The 14,867-nt window shown below is 34.6% G+C and overlaps 1 protein-coding gene across 24 annotated transcripts in view; it reads right to left on the bottom strand.

Moving 5' to 3' along the window:
* Positions 1 to 14,867, bottom strand: part of NCOR1 (nuclear receptor corepressor 1) — a 173,824-nt gene that overhangs the window by 35,302 nt on the left and 123,655 nt on the right. For 23 of the 24 annotated variants that reach the window (XM_039847432.1, XM_039847440.1, XM_039847443.1 and 20 more), the window contains 5 exons: positions 8,246 to 8,366; positions 8,046 to 8,147; positions 7,596 to 7,696; positions 5,106 to 5,277; positions 920 to 1,060 (listed from right to left, as the gene is read on the bottom strand). In XM_039847432.1, coding sequence (XP_039703366.1) covers positions 920 to 1,060; positions 5,106 to 5,277; positions 7,596 to 7,696; positions 8,046 to 8,147; positions 8,246 to 8,366 — 637 coding nt within the window. The remainder of the gene's footprint in view (positions 1 to 919; positions 1,061 to 5,105; positions 5,278 to 7,595; positions 7,697 to 8,045; positions 8,148 to 8,245; positions 8,367 to 14,867) is intronic. The other variant, XM_039847437.1, reaches the window with a different exon arrangement.

Below are 14,867 nucleotides of genomic sequence, written 5' to 3'. Positions count from 1 at the left end.
CAAGGTAAGAGAAAATACAAACGGACTGGACATCATTGTTTAGCTTTGAAATATATCTGGGAGAAAGGGAAAGCAGGAAAAACAGATATCTCAAAAACAGATGAGACATGCAAATAAAAATTAAAAAGTTGTAAACAACCTCTTAATCAGTTTCACTTTACATTGCTGATAAATCTGAATCAAGGATTGGAAATAACCACATCCATTTACCTTAAAGTAAAGGGAAGTGGGATTTTTGTTTGTTTGTTTTTAATACAGAGAAAATCCAGCTCTTAGAAAATTACACACCACTTCTAAGATTTAAGAGTCCTCACCCTGTTTTTAGTACTTCATCTAGATTAAACAGTTGAGGCAGGTTAAGATTTAAAGGAAGTGAGTCACTAATGGAATAAAATCACATCTATCATTTACCGAATGCATATCATATGTTTAGCACACTTTGGATACCTATCTCTAATCCTTACACAATGTACCTCTACAATCTCTTAATTTACAGAAGAAACAGGCAGAGAGAAATTCACCAAGAAAGGATGAAGCTTGAATTCAAATACATGTCTTTGCTCTATCCACTACACCACTTTGTCTGCCTCACAATAAAAAGAGTTCTCATAATGAATTTTAGATTTTTAAACTCACTTCATAGTTATCTACGATGTGACCGATTATGTTTAATTTTGATGTACCTCCACTGTCATGTACCATTTGATTTACATGTAGATATGAATATAAATTTAAATGTACATTAATGTTTCATATTAACATATTAGCTATATTATGTATTATACATATTAATGTTTCATTTGTATATTAATAAAAATTTCAGGTAGAAACAACAGAGATTGAATACAATCTAATCCAACAATGCAAATTTACCATACAAAATTAAATGTATCTAAACAATGTTCTGGAAACATTTTACCCTCTAATGGTGCTGATACAGGAGACTCCCTCATTGACAACCCTTGCTTTATATTTCCTTCCACTGATTCATAGCTTCTTTTTAAGCTGATTTCATGAGCTGTTCTCGGACTCCTTGTCCCTTCTCGGGCATTCTTAATATCTGCAGAATATACAAACAAGAATTATTCAGAGCCTAGGGCCTGTTGTACAGTAGTTATCATAATTTCATAGTGTATCTTATAAAAATAATAATATAAAACTAGTCTTAACCTACAATACACATCTTTACATATGATATTTATAAAAAGTGTTTTCATTCATTTAAATATGAGTTCCAGGAATAAACTAGGCTTATGGATAAGGTTAACAAATTAAGTCCCTTTACTCATGAAACTTATCCAACAGTGGCAATTACAGAAAAATTAATAAATAATTACTATAAAGTGCAATAAGTACTATGAAAAGAGAAGCACAAGGTGCTGTGATAATGCTGGAAAGGAACTCAAACTCTTAAAGGTACCAATGAGGCTGCCTAGAAAAAGTAATGTTTAAACTGAGAAGTGAAGGATAAATAAGAGTTGTTTAAATCACAAGTAAAGGGAAGAAGAGGGTACAGGCCAAAGGAATAATGAGCACAGAGACCCCAAGGCAAGACAGAGTAAGGTACATTAGAAGAACTTAAATTCAATTAATGGCCAGTGTGTACAAAGAGGTGGGAGGAATAGTGTAGGGAGAATAAGCGAAAGGGGGCTAAAGAAAAAAAGTGAGAAGGAAACAATCTAAAGAGATAAGTTGGAAGCAGATCATGAAAGGGTGATTAAGTCAAGGTAAGGGGCTTATGATGATCTTTCTTAAAGGCAATGGAGAATCAAGAAGGAAGTGACATGATGAACAGTTCTGACTATGGGTTAAAACTGAAGGCAGGGAAATCAGTTAGGCAGCTGCCAAGTTATCCAGATGAAAGATGATGGTAACATTGGAGCATAAACAAAAATGAATGGATTCCAGAGTCTTTTAAGAAAAAGAACAGAAACAACTTAGTGACTGATTGAATGTGGAAAGCTTCAGAAGGAGGAGTCAAAGATGACATCCAGACTTCTGACTTAGGCAATGTTTCTTACCCCAGAAACAAAATGTAAACTAATATATACCAGAAATGTTAAATGAAGGAGGCTGGAAATAAGAAAGTTAGCACGTATTTTGCATTAGGCACTGTGTGCTCACATACTTTACTTCTTTGTAGTCAGAGAGAAATATAAGCATGACTAATGACTACTCAGATCACCAAACAGTTGCAAATGAGAACTCTAAACCAGTCCATCACTTGGCTTTTATACCATAACTGAGTCATTCTTATAATATTATTGAGAAAGTATAACTTAAGAATATATCTAGAGAAATGGTTTCATATAAACATTAAATAGTTATATTTAAGGAGAATTTAAACTTAATACTCTTTCCAGGATTATCAGACTATTATCGACTCCCTAATTCTTAACTCATAAAACAGAAATCCACTTAAAATAAAAGTGAATGTATAAGCAGCTGTTTTGGGATGGAAGGCTCTGTAGATGTCAATTGTGTCCAATTGTTCTAATGTGTCATTTAAAGATGTTATTTCCTTACTGATTTTCTGTTTGGATGATCTGTCCATACCCGACAGTGGGGTATGTAGGTCCCCTACTATGATAGTGTTTTGGTCTCTTTCTCCCTTTAGTTCTGTTAGTAATTGCTTTACATATTTCAGGCCTCCCTGATTGGGAGCACAGATAGTAATAAGTGTTATGTCTCCTTGGTGCATGATTCTCTTTATCATTATGAAGTGTCCCTCAGTATCTTTCTTTACCTTTTTTAGTTTGAAGTGCTCTGGATATAAAATCAACATTCAAAAATCCATAGTGTTCCTATACTCTAATAATGAAGCATCAGAAAAAGAAGTGGAAAAAATAATTCCTTTTGTGATTGCAACAAAAAGAATAAAATACTTAGGAATAAATTTAATGAAACATGTGAAGGACCTATATAATGAAAACTACAAGATCTTATTAAAAGAAATTGAAGAAGATACAAAGAAATGGAAAGATATTCCGTGTTCTTAGATTGGAAGAATCAACATACTTAAAATGATCATATTACCTAAAGTATACAGATTTAATGCAATCCCCATCAAAATCTCATTGGCATTTTTTAAAGAAATGGAACAAAAATTCATCAGATTTGTATGGAAGCACAAAAGACCCCGAATTGCCAAAGCCATCCTGAGAAAAAAGAACCAGGCTGGAGGCATCATTCTGCCCAACTTCAAATTATACTACAAAGCAACAGTAATCAAAATGGCATGCTATTGGCAGAAAAGCAGATACATGGACCAGTGGAACAGAATCGTGAGTCCAAAAGTAAACCCATATTTATATGGGCAAATAATTTTCGACAAAGAAGCCAAAAACACATAGTGGAGAAAGAAAAGCCTCTTCAGTTAATGGTGCTGGGAAAACTGGAAAGTCATTTGCAAAGGAATGAAATTAGGCTGTTGTCTATCACCACACATCAAAATGAACTCAAAATGGATTAAGGACATGAATATAAGACTTGAAACAATAAAATGCATAGAAGAAAACATAAGAATGAAACTCAAGGACTTTGGACTTAAAGAGGATTTTATGAATTTGACCTCAAAAGCAAGGGAAGTAAAAGCAAAAATAAAGGAATGAGACTACATAAAACTAAAAAGCTTCTGCTCAGCAAAAGAAATCATCAACAAGGTAAAGAGAGAACCATCCGAATGGAAAAATATATTTGCAAGCAACACCTCCGATAAGCGCCTAATATCCAAAATATACAAAGAACTCATACAATTCAATAACAAAAAAAACCCAAGTGATCCAATCGAAAAATGGGCAGAGGACCTGAACAGACATTTCTCTCTAGAGGATAAATAGCCAACAAATATATGAAAAGATGCTCATCATCACTAGCTATTAGGGAAATGCCAATCAAAACCACAATGAGATACCATCTCACACCTGTAAGAATAGCTATAATCAACAGGACAAGTAATAATGTTAATGTTGGAGAGGATGCAGAGAAAAAGGAACCCTCATACACTGCTGGTGGGACTGCAAATTGGTACAGCCACTATGGAAAACAGTGTGGAAGTTCCTCAAAAAACTAAGAATTGATCTACCATATGGTCCAGCAATCCTTCTACTGGGTATTTACCCCAAAGACTTGAAAACTCATATCTGAAAAGATATTTGCACACTGATGTTCATAGCAGCATTATTCACAGTGGCCAGAACATGGAAGCAACCAAAGTGTCTTATGATAGATGATTGGCTAAAGAAGCTGTGGTATATGTATACAATGGAATATTACTCAGCCATAAGAAGAGATGAAATACTGCCATTTGTGATAGCATGGATGGACCTCGAGATAATCATACTAAGCGAAATAAGCTAGACAGAAAAAGTTGAAAATCACATGATATCAGTTATATGTGAGATATAAACCAAAAAGCAACAAATGAGCAGAACAAACAGAGACTCATGGACATGGACTATAGGCTAGTGGTTACCAGAGGACTATAGACTAGTGGTTACCAGAGGACTAGAAACTAGTGGTTACTATTGGGGTAGGGGAGAAGGGGGAGGAAATGAGGTAAAGGGGGTCAAATACAGGGTTTAGGGGGAGGGTGAAGTGAGTAAAGGGGATCAAATATATGGCAGCTGAAGGAAACTGGTTTTGGGCAGTAAACACACAATAGAATATACATATGTCAAATGATAATGTACACTTGAAAATTATATAATTGTAATAACCAATGTTACCCCAATAAACAATTAAAATTTAAATAAATAAACAAACCACACTGCCATGCACATCTTTGTAAAAAAATAAATGAATAAATGATAAATAAAAGTGATTCTATTAAAGTTAACAAAAATTCTTAGGCTAAATCGACTGATCGCAGTTGATGAAGTTAGCTATCACTTACAAGACATTTACTATGAACTCTGCACTCTCAATCACTTTTCATTGACTGTCTCAGTTAATTTTTCACAAATGTTTCACCCCCTTTAAGGAGAGGAAATTTGGGCTCAAGGAAGGAAAACTAATTTCCCTAAAGCAAGTATATGGGGAACCAGAGCCCATGTTTTTAGTCATACTTTATAGTATTGTCTTCAGAGTACAGATGCAATACTTACTATCATAAGATAAGATGTGTCCACTTTTGCCTTCATAAATAACATGGCCTTTGGATGATGCAGCTTCCTCTCTGCCTTTCTCAGGACTGCTCTCTTCAATGGGTATTCTAGAAATGGATCCTTTCACCAAAGCCTCAGTTGGTATGCCAGCCTGGGACAGAGCTGGGGTACCCTGCCATCAAATTGAACACAAAAAGAGTCACTTGAGTTTAGAGGAAACCAAGACACTCAAAAAAATTTAACCTACTACACTGAGTCAGATCAACCATATCTTCAAAGAAGAAAAGATAAACACATAAAAGAAAGTCAGACATTAAGTTTTTATAAACATAAAGAAATACTGTATCTTCATCCTTGAACCTTGACACACAAAACTTCTTAAAATGCTGATAGGTATACAATTTGAATCAGCTTTCCCACCATGAAGTCAAATCTCTATGAAGGCACTTAAGTCACAGGAAAAAAGTTTGTCTTAAGGCCTAAAATCATACAAATGTAATAAAACTATTTCAAAATTTCTAATAAAGCAGGGTCGGGCCTGGTTAGTACTTGGATGGGAGACCACCTAGGAAGACCAGGTGCTGTAGGTGTAAAAAAATAAAAAATAAGGGAGGATTGTAAGCTGACAAGGTCCTTGTAATCTGTGTCAACCAAAAGTTTGCCTTGCAAAAAAAAAAAAAAAACCTAATAAAAATAAGACAATAAATTTTTAAATTTAGAGTACCATAACTTTCTCTCATAATGATAAAAGATTAAAAGAACTTTCAATTACTAAACTGTCTGCTGAGTTATAGACCTCTGGTCATCAATAAGAGGAGAAGAAAAACTCAGATGCCTCCATTTTATAATATGGATTCAGTTTAGGTCATATCATCTGAATTATCACCATTATTAGTCCTCTTCTGGGTTGCCTATGACCATGGTTCATTTCGCCTTTCCTTGAAACAGTAAATACTTCCCTTCAAGGAAAATCAGTCATGAAATCTAACATGTAGAATACTTTGTACATGTGAATTGCTTGGGCTGAAATGAAAGTGGGAGGCCCAGACCTAGCTCACTCACACATTTAGAGTCCCCAAAACTGTAGAGAGGACGATCTGCAACCACATGCTTACAGCAGGGATGATGAGACCAATACATTTACCGGTTAAGTGAGCTCAGTGATAAACATCTGGAAATCTGTAATATCCACTTAGGAAGTGCTCATGTCATATGGACAGACTAACTGGAAAATAAACAGATAAGGCTTGGCTTCATTTGACCTAGTTTATTTTGTCTTCCTACCCACAGTTTGAATATTAGAGCAAAAATGAAAAAGAAAAAATAATATGCAGAGGCCATTTATTTTTCTTCTGTCTATATGAAAGTGCTTACTCTGCAAACTAATTTCAGGAGAACATATACTTTGGTCAAATGTGGAAGGAGAGATCTGAGAGTTAGTATTTAACTTTCTAGATCACTATATGCCATATACTATAAAACATATCTAGGGAAGAATCACTGGAGAATCTTGTTAAAATGGAGATTGATTCAACAGGTCTGGAGTGGGGACTGAGATTTCTGCATTATTTTAACAAGCTCCCAGGTGATGCTGATGTTCTGTGGCACAAACTACACTTGATCAGCAAGGTTCTCAAACAGGCACGCAGCAGAATCACTGAAGGGCTGGAAAATCCAGATTGCTAGGCCCCGCCCCCATGGATGAGACTTCAGTACACCCTGGGTAGGGCCTGAGCATTTATATCTCTAACAATTTCTCAGTGATACTGATGGTGCTGGTCTGGGGACTAGACTTTTAACAAGCACTGTCCTAGGGAACGTGAACAAACAACAAAGAAGAGGAATAGAACAGAAAATCTGTGACCGGTACAACATGCCAAAGCATAAAATTCTATTTATAATGATTTCCCCAATTTTACATTTCAAACTAAAATTAACATCCAACTGAGGAAACAAAAGACCTTTTATTAATCAAAACTGGTAATGGATTTAGCCTAAAATTGGAAGAAGATACTTGTTTTTTTGGTGCCTTTGTCAATGTCATCTATATTTCCTAGATTCTACCAAGGCAGCTTACAAACTGAGACTACAGACCTTCTTTTTCAGAAAGGACAAAAGCAAGCAAATAATTTATAATGATTTTCTTCTCAATTTCTATTTAAGCTGAACAAGTGGTAAAAGCTTTGCCAGGAAGACAGTGAGAGCTGCGTCAATTAGAACTTGTTTCTTCTGCCAATTTTCAAACAATTGACTTTTCAAATGAACCACAGTATAGATAATACAGCTTGTGATCAAAATAATCACATTAATGTCTTTATGCAGTCAGTTTACGGATCTGAGATTTATCATCAATGAGACCCAGTCCCATAACCCAGAACAACAAAAAACAATCACAAAACTATATTGCTGGAACAGCTGAAGTCCTTGAGACTTCCCCTCTAGTGCTCCCATTAGCTATTGTTCAGTATATTAGGAATGACCGTAATTAACCTGAGTGATAGAGCCCCGCAAGGATGGGATGCTTTCCACAGAAATTTTGCTGGTTGGAGTTCCCCGAGTTATACTTCCTTCTTGAATGGCTCCTGTAGTACCTGAATTAAAAAAAAAAAAAAAAAATCATTAGCAAAATACATACCCTATCCCTACAAAGAAAATAAACAAACAAAAAAATAAGGAGATAAGAAGAAAAGGAAATAGCAGTACAAAAAGAATAGTTTTTGTTTTATTGAAATGTGCTTTTAAAATATGACAGTTATTACAAAGGACTGCTGAAATATGGAATTTCAAAATTTTAAATTAATATATATATGGAAAGAAAACTTAAATTTAGAATTTAAAGGCTCTAACTTAAAAACCCACCATTGAAACATATTAATGACTTACTTTAATAAATTTATTGGGGACAAAAGTTTAACATTTCTGCCGAACAGCATATTTTACCTCTGACCACTCCTTCATGTTGTGCCCTGACCAATAAACCCTCAGGTTGTGAGTTTTGGCTTCGGGGAGAAAATTCTTCTTGCTTGATGTAGGGCACAGTAGCTATAGACCAAAGCAAGAGAAACATGAAGAGATCAAAGGTTGAATTACTGACTATGATGCTACAAATGCAGAAACATTATGAGTATTTACTCACTGACCTGATTTGGCAGATTCCTGTTGCCGCGGCAGTCCAAGAGAGATAGAGCCCACTGAGGGCTTGGCTGTTTCTTGAGTGTAGGAAGCCTGATTATGAGAAGTCAAATAAGTGCCAGGTGTACCCTAAAAATAATTTCAAAAGACTAAAATAACATTGTCTTTTCACAATCAATTACAAAGTTAATGTTCACGTTTCTCTTTATAAAAATTTACAGCCCCTGTACCCCAAATTAAGAATAGGTATTTGTAAAGCAAGAAAATCCTTATATAGTCAATTAATATAAGCTTATGTAGTCAATTAATAAAAATCCCAACTAATAAAATTATCAAAATGGTCAATTTAAAGAATGGTTAATAAATTTAGACTTATACGGTCAATTAACCTACACTTACATGGTCAATTAATCTATGTCAATCGAGGCAAGAATATCCAATGAGGAAAAGACAATTTCTTCAATAAATGGTGCTGGGAAAACTGGACAGATACATGCAAAAAATTGAAACTAGACTACTTTCTTATACCATATGTAAGAATAAACTCGAAATGGATTAAAGACTTAAATGTAAGACTGAAACCATAAAAATCCTAGAAGAAAACATAGTAAATTCTTTGACATCAGTGTTAGCAGTATTTTTTTGGATATGTTTCCTCAGGCAAGGGCAACAAAAGCAAAAATTAACAAATGGGACTACAGCAAACTAAAAAGCTTTTGCATATTGAAGAAAACCATCAACAAAACAAAAAAGCAACCTACTGAATGTGAGAAAAGATTTGCAAATGATGTATCCCAAAAGGAGTTAATATCCAAAATACATAGAACGCTCATACAATTCAACATCAAAAAAAACAAACAATCTAATAAAAACATGGGCAGAGGATCTGAAGAGACATTTCTCCAAAGACAAAGATGCCCAACAGACACATGAAAAGATGCTCAACATCACTCATCATCAGGGAAAAGCAAATCAAAACCACAATGAGATGTCACCTCACACTTCTCAGAATGGCTATATCAAAAAGAAATAACGAGTGTTGGCAAGGATGTGGAGAAAAGAGAATTCTTGAGCACTATTGGTGGGACTGTAAATGGTGTAGCCACTATGGAAAACAGTATGGAGCTTCCCCAAAGAATGAAAAATAGTACTATCATGTCACAACAATTCCTCTCCTGAGCATTTATCCGAAGAAAATGAAAACACTAATTAGAAAAGATATATGCAATATTACAATAGCCAAGATATGGAAACAACCTAGATGTCCATCAACAGCTGATATATAAAAATGATATGGTGTCTTTGTGTGCACATGCACATGTGCCCGTGCATGCGCACACACACATACATACATACACATACACACATATATGCTGGAATATTACTCAACCATAAAAAAGAATGAAATCTTGCCATTCGCAACAACATGGATACACTTAGAGGGTATCAGGCTAAGCAAAATAAGTCAAGACCGAGAAAGACAAATATGATTTGCTTTTATATGTAGAATTCGCTTATATGTGAAATCTAAAAAACAAAATAAATGAACTAATAAAACAGAAACAGACTCAGAGACAGAGACAAACTAATGGTTGCCACTGGGGAGAGAGGCAAGGGGAAGGGCAAAAAATGTGAAAGGGATTGAGAGGTACAAATTTCTAGTTATAAAACAAATAAGTCATGGGGATTTAATATATACATAGGGAATACAGTCAATAATGTAATAAACTTTGGAGAGTGACAGATTGTTACTAGACTTCTAGTGGTGATCCCTTCTAAAGGTGTATAAATGCTGAATCACTATGTTGTACACCTGAAACTAATATTTTATACCAACTATAATTTAATAATAAAAAAATTCTTGTCATAGATTGCTTAAATTGAAAAAATTTTTAAAGGGACAGTTATATCTTCTGAAATTACCAAAAATTTCATGCAGATATTATTATATTACATAAAGCCACTTAACAGTACACCCAAAATGTAAGCTACCATTATTAATGACATTTATTCCTTTTATGGGATAGTGACATCACTGAAAATGACAGAGTAAGAACTTTGGAAAACTCTCCTTCATAAAGAAAACCACAAAACTAGCAAAAATAGTAAGAACCAACCTTTTAAGTACTCTAGAAATTAACCAAAGGCTTGCAGAAACATGGGAGTGCTTATTCAAGAAAAACAGTGGAATCTAGGTTAAGAACAATGAGCTTTGTGGAATCTGAAATTACTCAATTGCCACTCCCATACACTCCCTCCACCCCACCCCAAGCTCTGTGATAGCCATGAAGACCAAGAACCTTCAATCATGGTGAAAACCAGCAGCCTGACAGCCACCACAGGGGAAAGAACAGGGCTAGATCTCCTTAAAAGCCTTATTCCCAGATAACTACCATTACTTAGTTGTCCTTACTTAACTTGTCCAGTGGTTGTCTGGGAGACCTATTTGCAAAGCTGTCTTTACCTCACCTGACTATAGTGGGAAAGGAGGTACACACTTGTCAAACACAATTAGTCAACTGATTAATTTCTCCACTGCCTGACGCAGCATATAACAGCTATAGCAAACAGGAGGCTAACCAAAAACTTTAAACAGAATATTTAAGAAATGAGATGTTCAGAGGAGGTTTGAAAAGCTCCAATATATTCCTAGGAATCATGAAGTGCATGTGCATGTTTAAGGCTGTACATGTGCCTAGAAAAGATGTGAGAAGGCTGTAAATTAATACCTCTGAAACCTTAAGGCTCTGAAAAAGCAACAAGTGAAGACTTAAGCATAGTTATCAGCTGCCTAGCTGAATACCAAAAGCATGCCCCAAAACATACAGAGAGCCCATTAGTAAAGACTGGGAAATGTAGTCATTTTAGGCTTTGAAATCTCCATCCAATCATTAGTTGACCACTAAATTAATCAAAGAGAGACTTTGGTGGCTACACATGACACAAGAATACACACTTTATAGAATTTACAGAAAAGTCACTAAGAAAATAAACAACAAAAACAAACAGCAATAACAAATCAGAGGAGAGGGGAGAATTTCATTTCCAGAATTGCCACATTGTATTATTTAAAATATCCAGTTCTCAAGCAAAAATTACAAGACATGCAAAGAAACAAGATAGTAGTACCCATACAAAAGGGGGAGGGAGGGAAGCAGTGAACAAAAACTGTCCCTAAGGCTTTAGACTTTCTAGAACAGATTTTAAATCGGCTATCGAATATATAAATATGTTCAAAGAACCACAGGGAATCATATTTAAAGAATTAAAGGACTCTTCCATCATGTGAGGATACAACGAGAACTCTGTGACCTGGAAGAGGGCCCTCATCTGACTGTGCTGGCACCCTGATCTTGGACTTCCAGCCTCCAAGACTATGAAGAAAATGAGGCAAAAGAAATTAAATGACTTGACCAAGATCAACAGTTTAAAAGAAACATGCCCAAGGCAAAAATAAAGTTGGAATTTTTTTTCAAAACTGACCAGAGGAAAGCAGAAACTTCTGAAAGAGACAGAAAATTAACAGCCAGAGGCACAGAAGCAAACATGGAGAGTCGAGTGTTCCACAGTTCCCAAAGTTGGAGTTTATCACCACCAAAGCAATATTACAAGAAATGTTAAAGGGACTTCTTTAAGAAGAAGAAAAAATATATATATGAATAAAATATCGCAAAGGAAAAAATTTTCACTGACAAAGGCAAACACATAATAAAAGCAGTGGATCAACCAACACTAAAGCTAACACAAGGTTAAAAGGCAAAAGAAGGAAGATCATGTGTAATTACAACAGTAAATTAAGGAATGCACACAAACATGCACGCATGAAAGAAATAAAAAATGACAAAAACATAAATGTGGAGGGAGTAGGTAAAAATGATAGCGATTTTAGAATGTGTTCGAACTTAAGTGACTATCAACTTAAAAGAGACTGCTATAAACACAGCTTGGTATATATGAAGTACGTGATAACCGCAAACCAAAAACCTACAAAGGATATACAAGAAATAAAGAGAAAAGAATCCAAACACAACACTATAGAAAGTCATCAATATACTAGAGAAGAGAGCAAGAGAATAAGAAACAGAGAATTACCAAAACAATCAGAAAATAATAAAATGGCAATAACTACGTACCTACCGATAATTACTTTAAATGTAAATGGATTAAAGGCTCCAATCAAAATATGACTGGATAAAGAGGTGGTACATGTATACAATGGAATATCACTTGGCCATAAAAAGAATAAAATCTTACTATTTGTGATGACATGATGGACCTAGAGCAGGGGTCCCCAACCCCTGGGTTGCGGATAGGTATGGGTCCATGGCCTATTAGGAAGTGGGCCACATAGCAGGTGGTAATTGGGAGGTGAGCGGCAGGGTGAGCAAAGCAAGCTGAAGCTTCATCTATATTTGCAGCCACTCTCCAGCACTAGCATCACTGCCTCGGCTCCACCCCAGATCATCAGGCATTAGATTCTCATAGGAGCACCAGTCCCTGGTGCCAAAAAGGTTGGGAACCGCTGACCTAAAGGGTATCATGCTAAGTGAAATAAGTCAGATAGGGAAAAGCAAATACCATATTATTTCAGTTATATATGGAATCTAAAAAAATAAATGCATAAAACAAAAACAAACTTACAGATACACAGGACAAACAGATAGTTGTGAGATGGGAGGGGGTTAGAGGACTGGGTGAAAAAGGTAAAGAAGAGATTAAGAAGTACAAATTGGTAGTTACAAAACAGTCACAGGAATATAAAGTGCAGTTTAGAGAAAACAGTCAATAATATTGTAATAACTATACTTGGTGTCAGGTGGGTGCAAGACTTATAGGGGGATCACTTCTTAAGTTATACAAATGTCTAACCACGATGCTGTCCATCTGAAACTAATATGTTGAATGTCAACTGTAATTGAAAGATTAAAAAATTATTTTAAGAAAAAAAGCATTAATGGAAAGTATGAAAGTGATACTCACCATACAGAGAATATTAACAAAGAGAAAGAAATCATAAAAAAGAACCACATTGAAATTCTCAAGTTGAAAAGTAAAGAACTAACGAAAAAAAAAACTCTCAACAAACTAAGAATATAAGGAAACATCTTCAATTTGGTGAAGGGCACCTAGGAAAAGTCTATAGGTAACATACCCACCCACCAGTGAAATACTGAATGACTCCCTCCTGAGATGGGCAACAAGGAAAGCATATTCCTTTCACCACTTCTATTAAACACTGTACTAAAAGTTCTGCCTTAGTCAGTTCAATAAAACAAACAAAAAAGACATAAAGGTTGAAAAGGAAGAAGTAAAACTGTCTTCATTTGTAGATGACATGCGTACCTAAAAAATCCTAAGAAATTTACCTCAAAAAACACAAAATCAAAAAACAAAAACCTCTACTAGAAAGCAATAAGTAAATGTTGCAGGTGATAAAGTCAAGATAAAAAACTCAACTGTTTTTTCATATACTAGCAAGAACTGGAAAATAAAAATTTTAAAAATATTACTTATAAAAATATAAAATACATTAAAATAAAATTAACTGAAAATAAATCTAACAATACATGTACAAAACCTCTAGTGAAAACTATAAAACACCACTGAAATTAAAGACCTAAACAGGAAGATAAAACATGTTCGCAGATTAGAAAACAATATTAAGATCTTTATCCTTATCACAAATTAATCTATAGATTTAATGCAATTCCAACCAAAGTTCCAGCAGAATTTTTTGTAAAAATTGACAAAATGATTATATGATTTATATGGAAATTCAAGAAACATAAAAGAGCCAAAACAATCTTTAAAGCACTATAGGACTTATACTATATGGTTTCAAGACTTGCTATAACGCTACAGTAATCAAGACTGTAGTGCTGATAAAAGAATGAGTAAGTAGATCAATGAAACAGAATAGAATCCAGAAACAGACTCAAATATATAGTCAAACCACTTTTGACAAAGGCACTAAAGCAATCTAATGGGAGAAAGAATTTTCAACCAACATTACTGAAACTGCAAATCCAAATGGATAAATGAATGCCAATTTTGCCCTTGCGTTGTACACAAAAATTAATTTGACATGGATCACAGATCTAAATGTAAAAGCCAAAACTATACAGCTTTCAAAAGAAAAACATAGAAAAATAACTTTACAACCTTGGAGCAGGAAAAAATTTCTAAAGAGAAAAAGAACAAATCACAGTAGATAAAACATTTACACATGGACTTCATTGAAATTTAAAACTTCTGCTCATTAAAACACACTAGTAACAAAACACAGCCACAAACAGAGAAAATATTTTAATACACATATCTAATAGAGCTTTTATCCATAATATGTAATAAACTTCTACAACCTAATAACAAAAAGACCCAATAAAAACACAAAATAAGACTTAACGGTCACTTTGCAATCAGATGTACTCAGGGCCAACGTATAGGAAAAAGTGTTCCACATCATTTGTTGCCACTAGAATGACTAAAATAAAAAAGACTGAAAACAAGAAATAGAGTAACCCAAAGGCTGACACATTGGTGGTGGCAGTGTAAAATTACAGAACCACTCTGGAAAATTATAAAGTAAAATATACACATACCCAGCAATTCCATTCTCAGGGAATTTAT

This window comes from Pteropus medius, unplaced genomic scaffold (genome assembly GCF_902729225.1).
Source record: "Pteropus medius unplaced genomic scaffold, Ma_sr-lr_union100, whole genome shotgun sequence".
In the NCBI taxonomy this organism is placed as follows: Eukaryota; Metazoa; Chordata; class Mammalia; order Chiroptera; family Pteropodidae; genus Pteropus; species Pteropus medius.
This window is presented reverse-complemented; position numbering and strand designations above follow the sequence as displayed.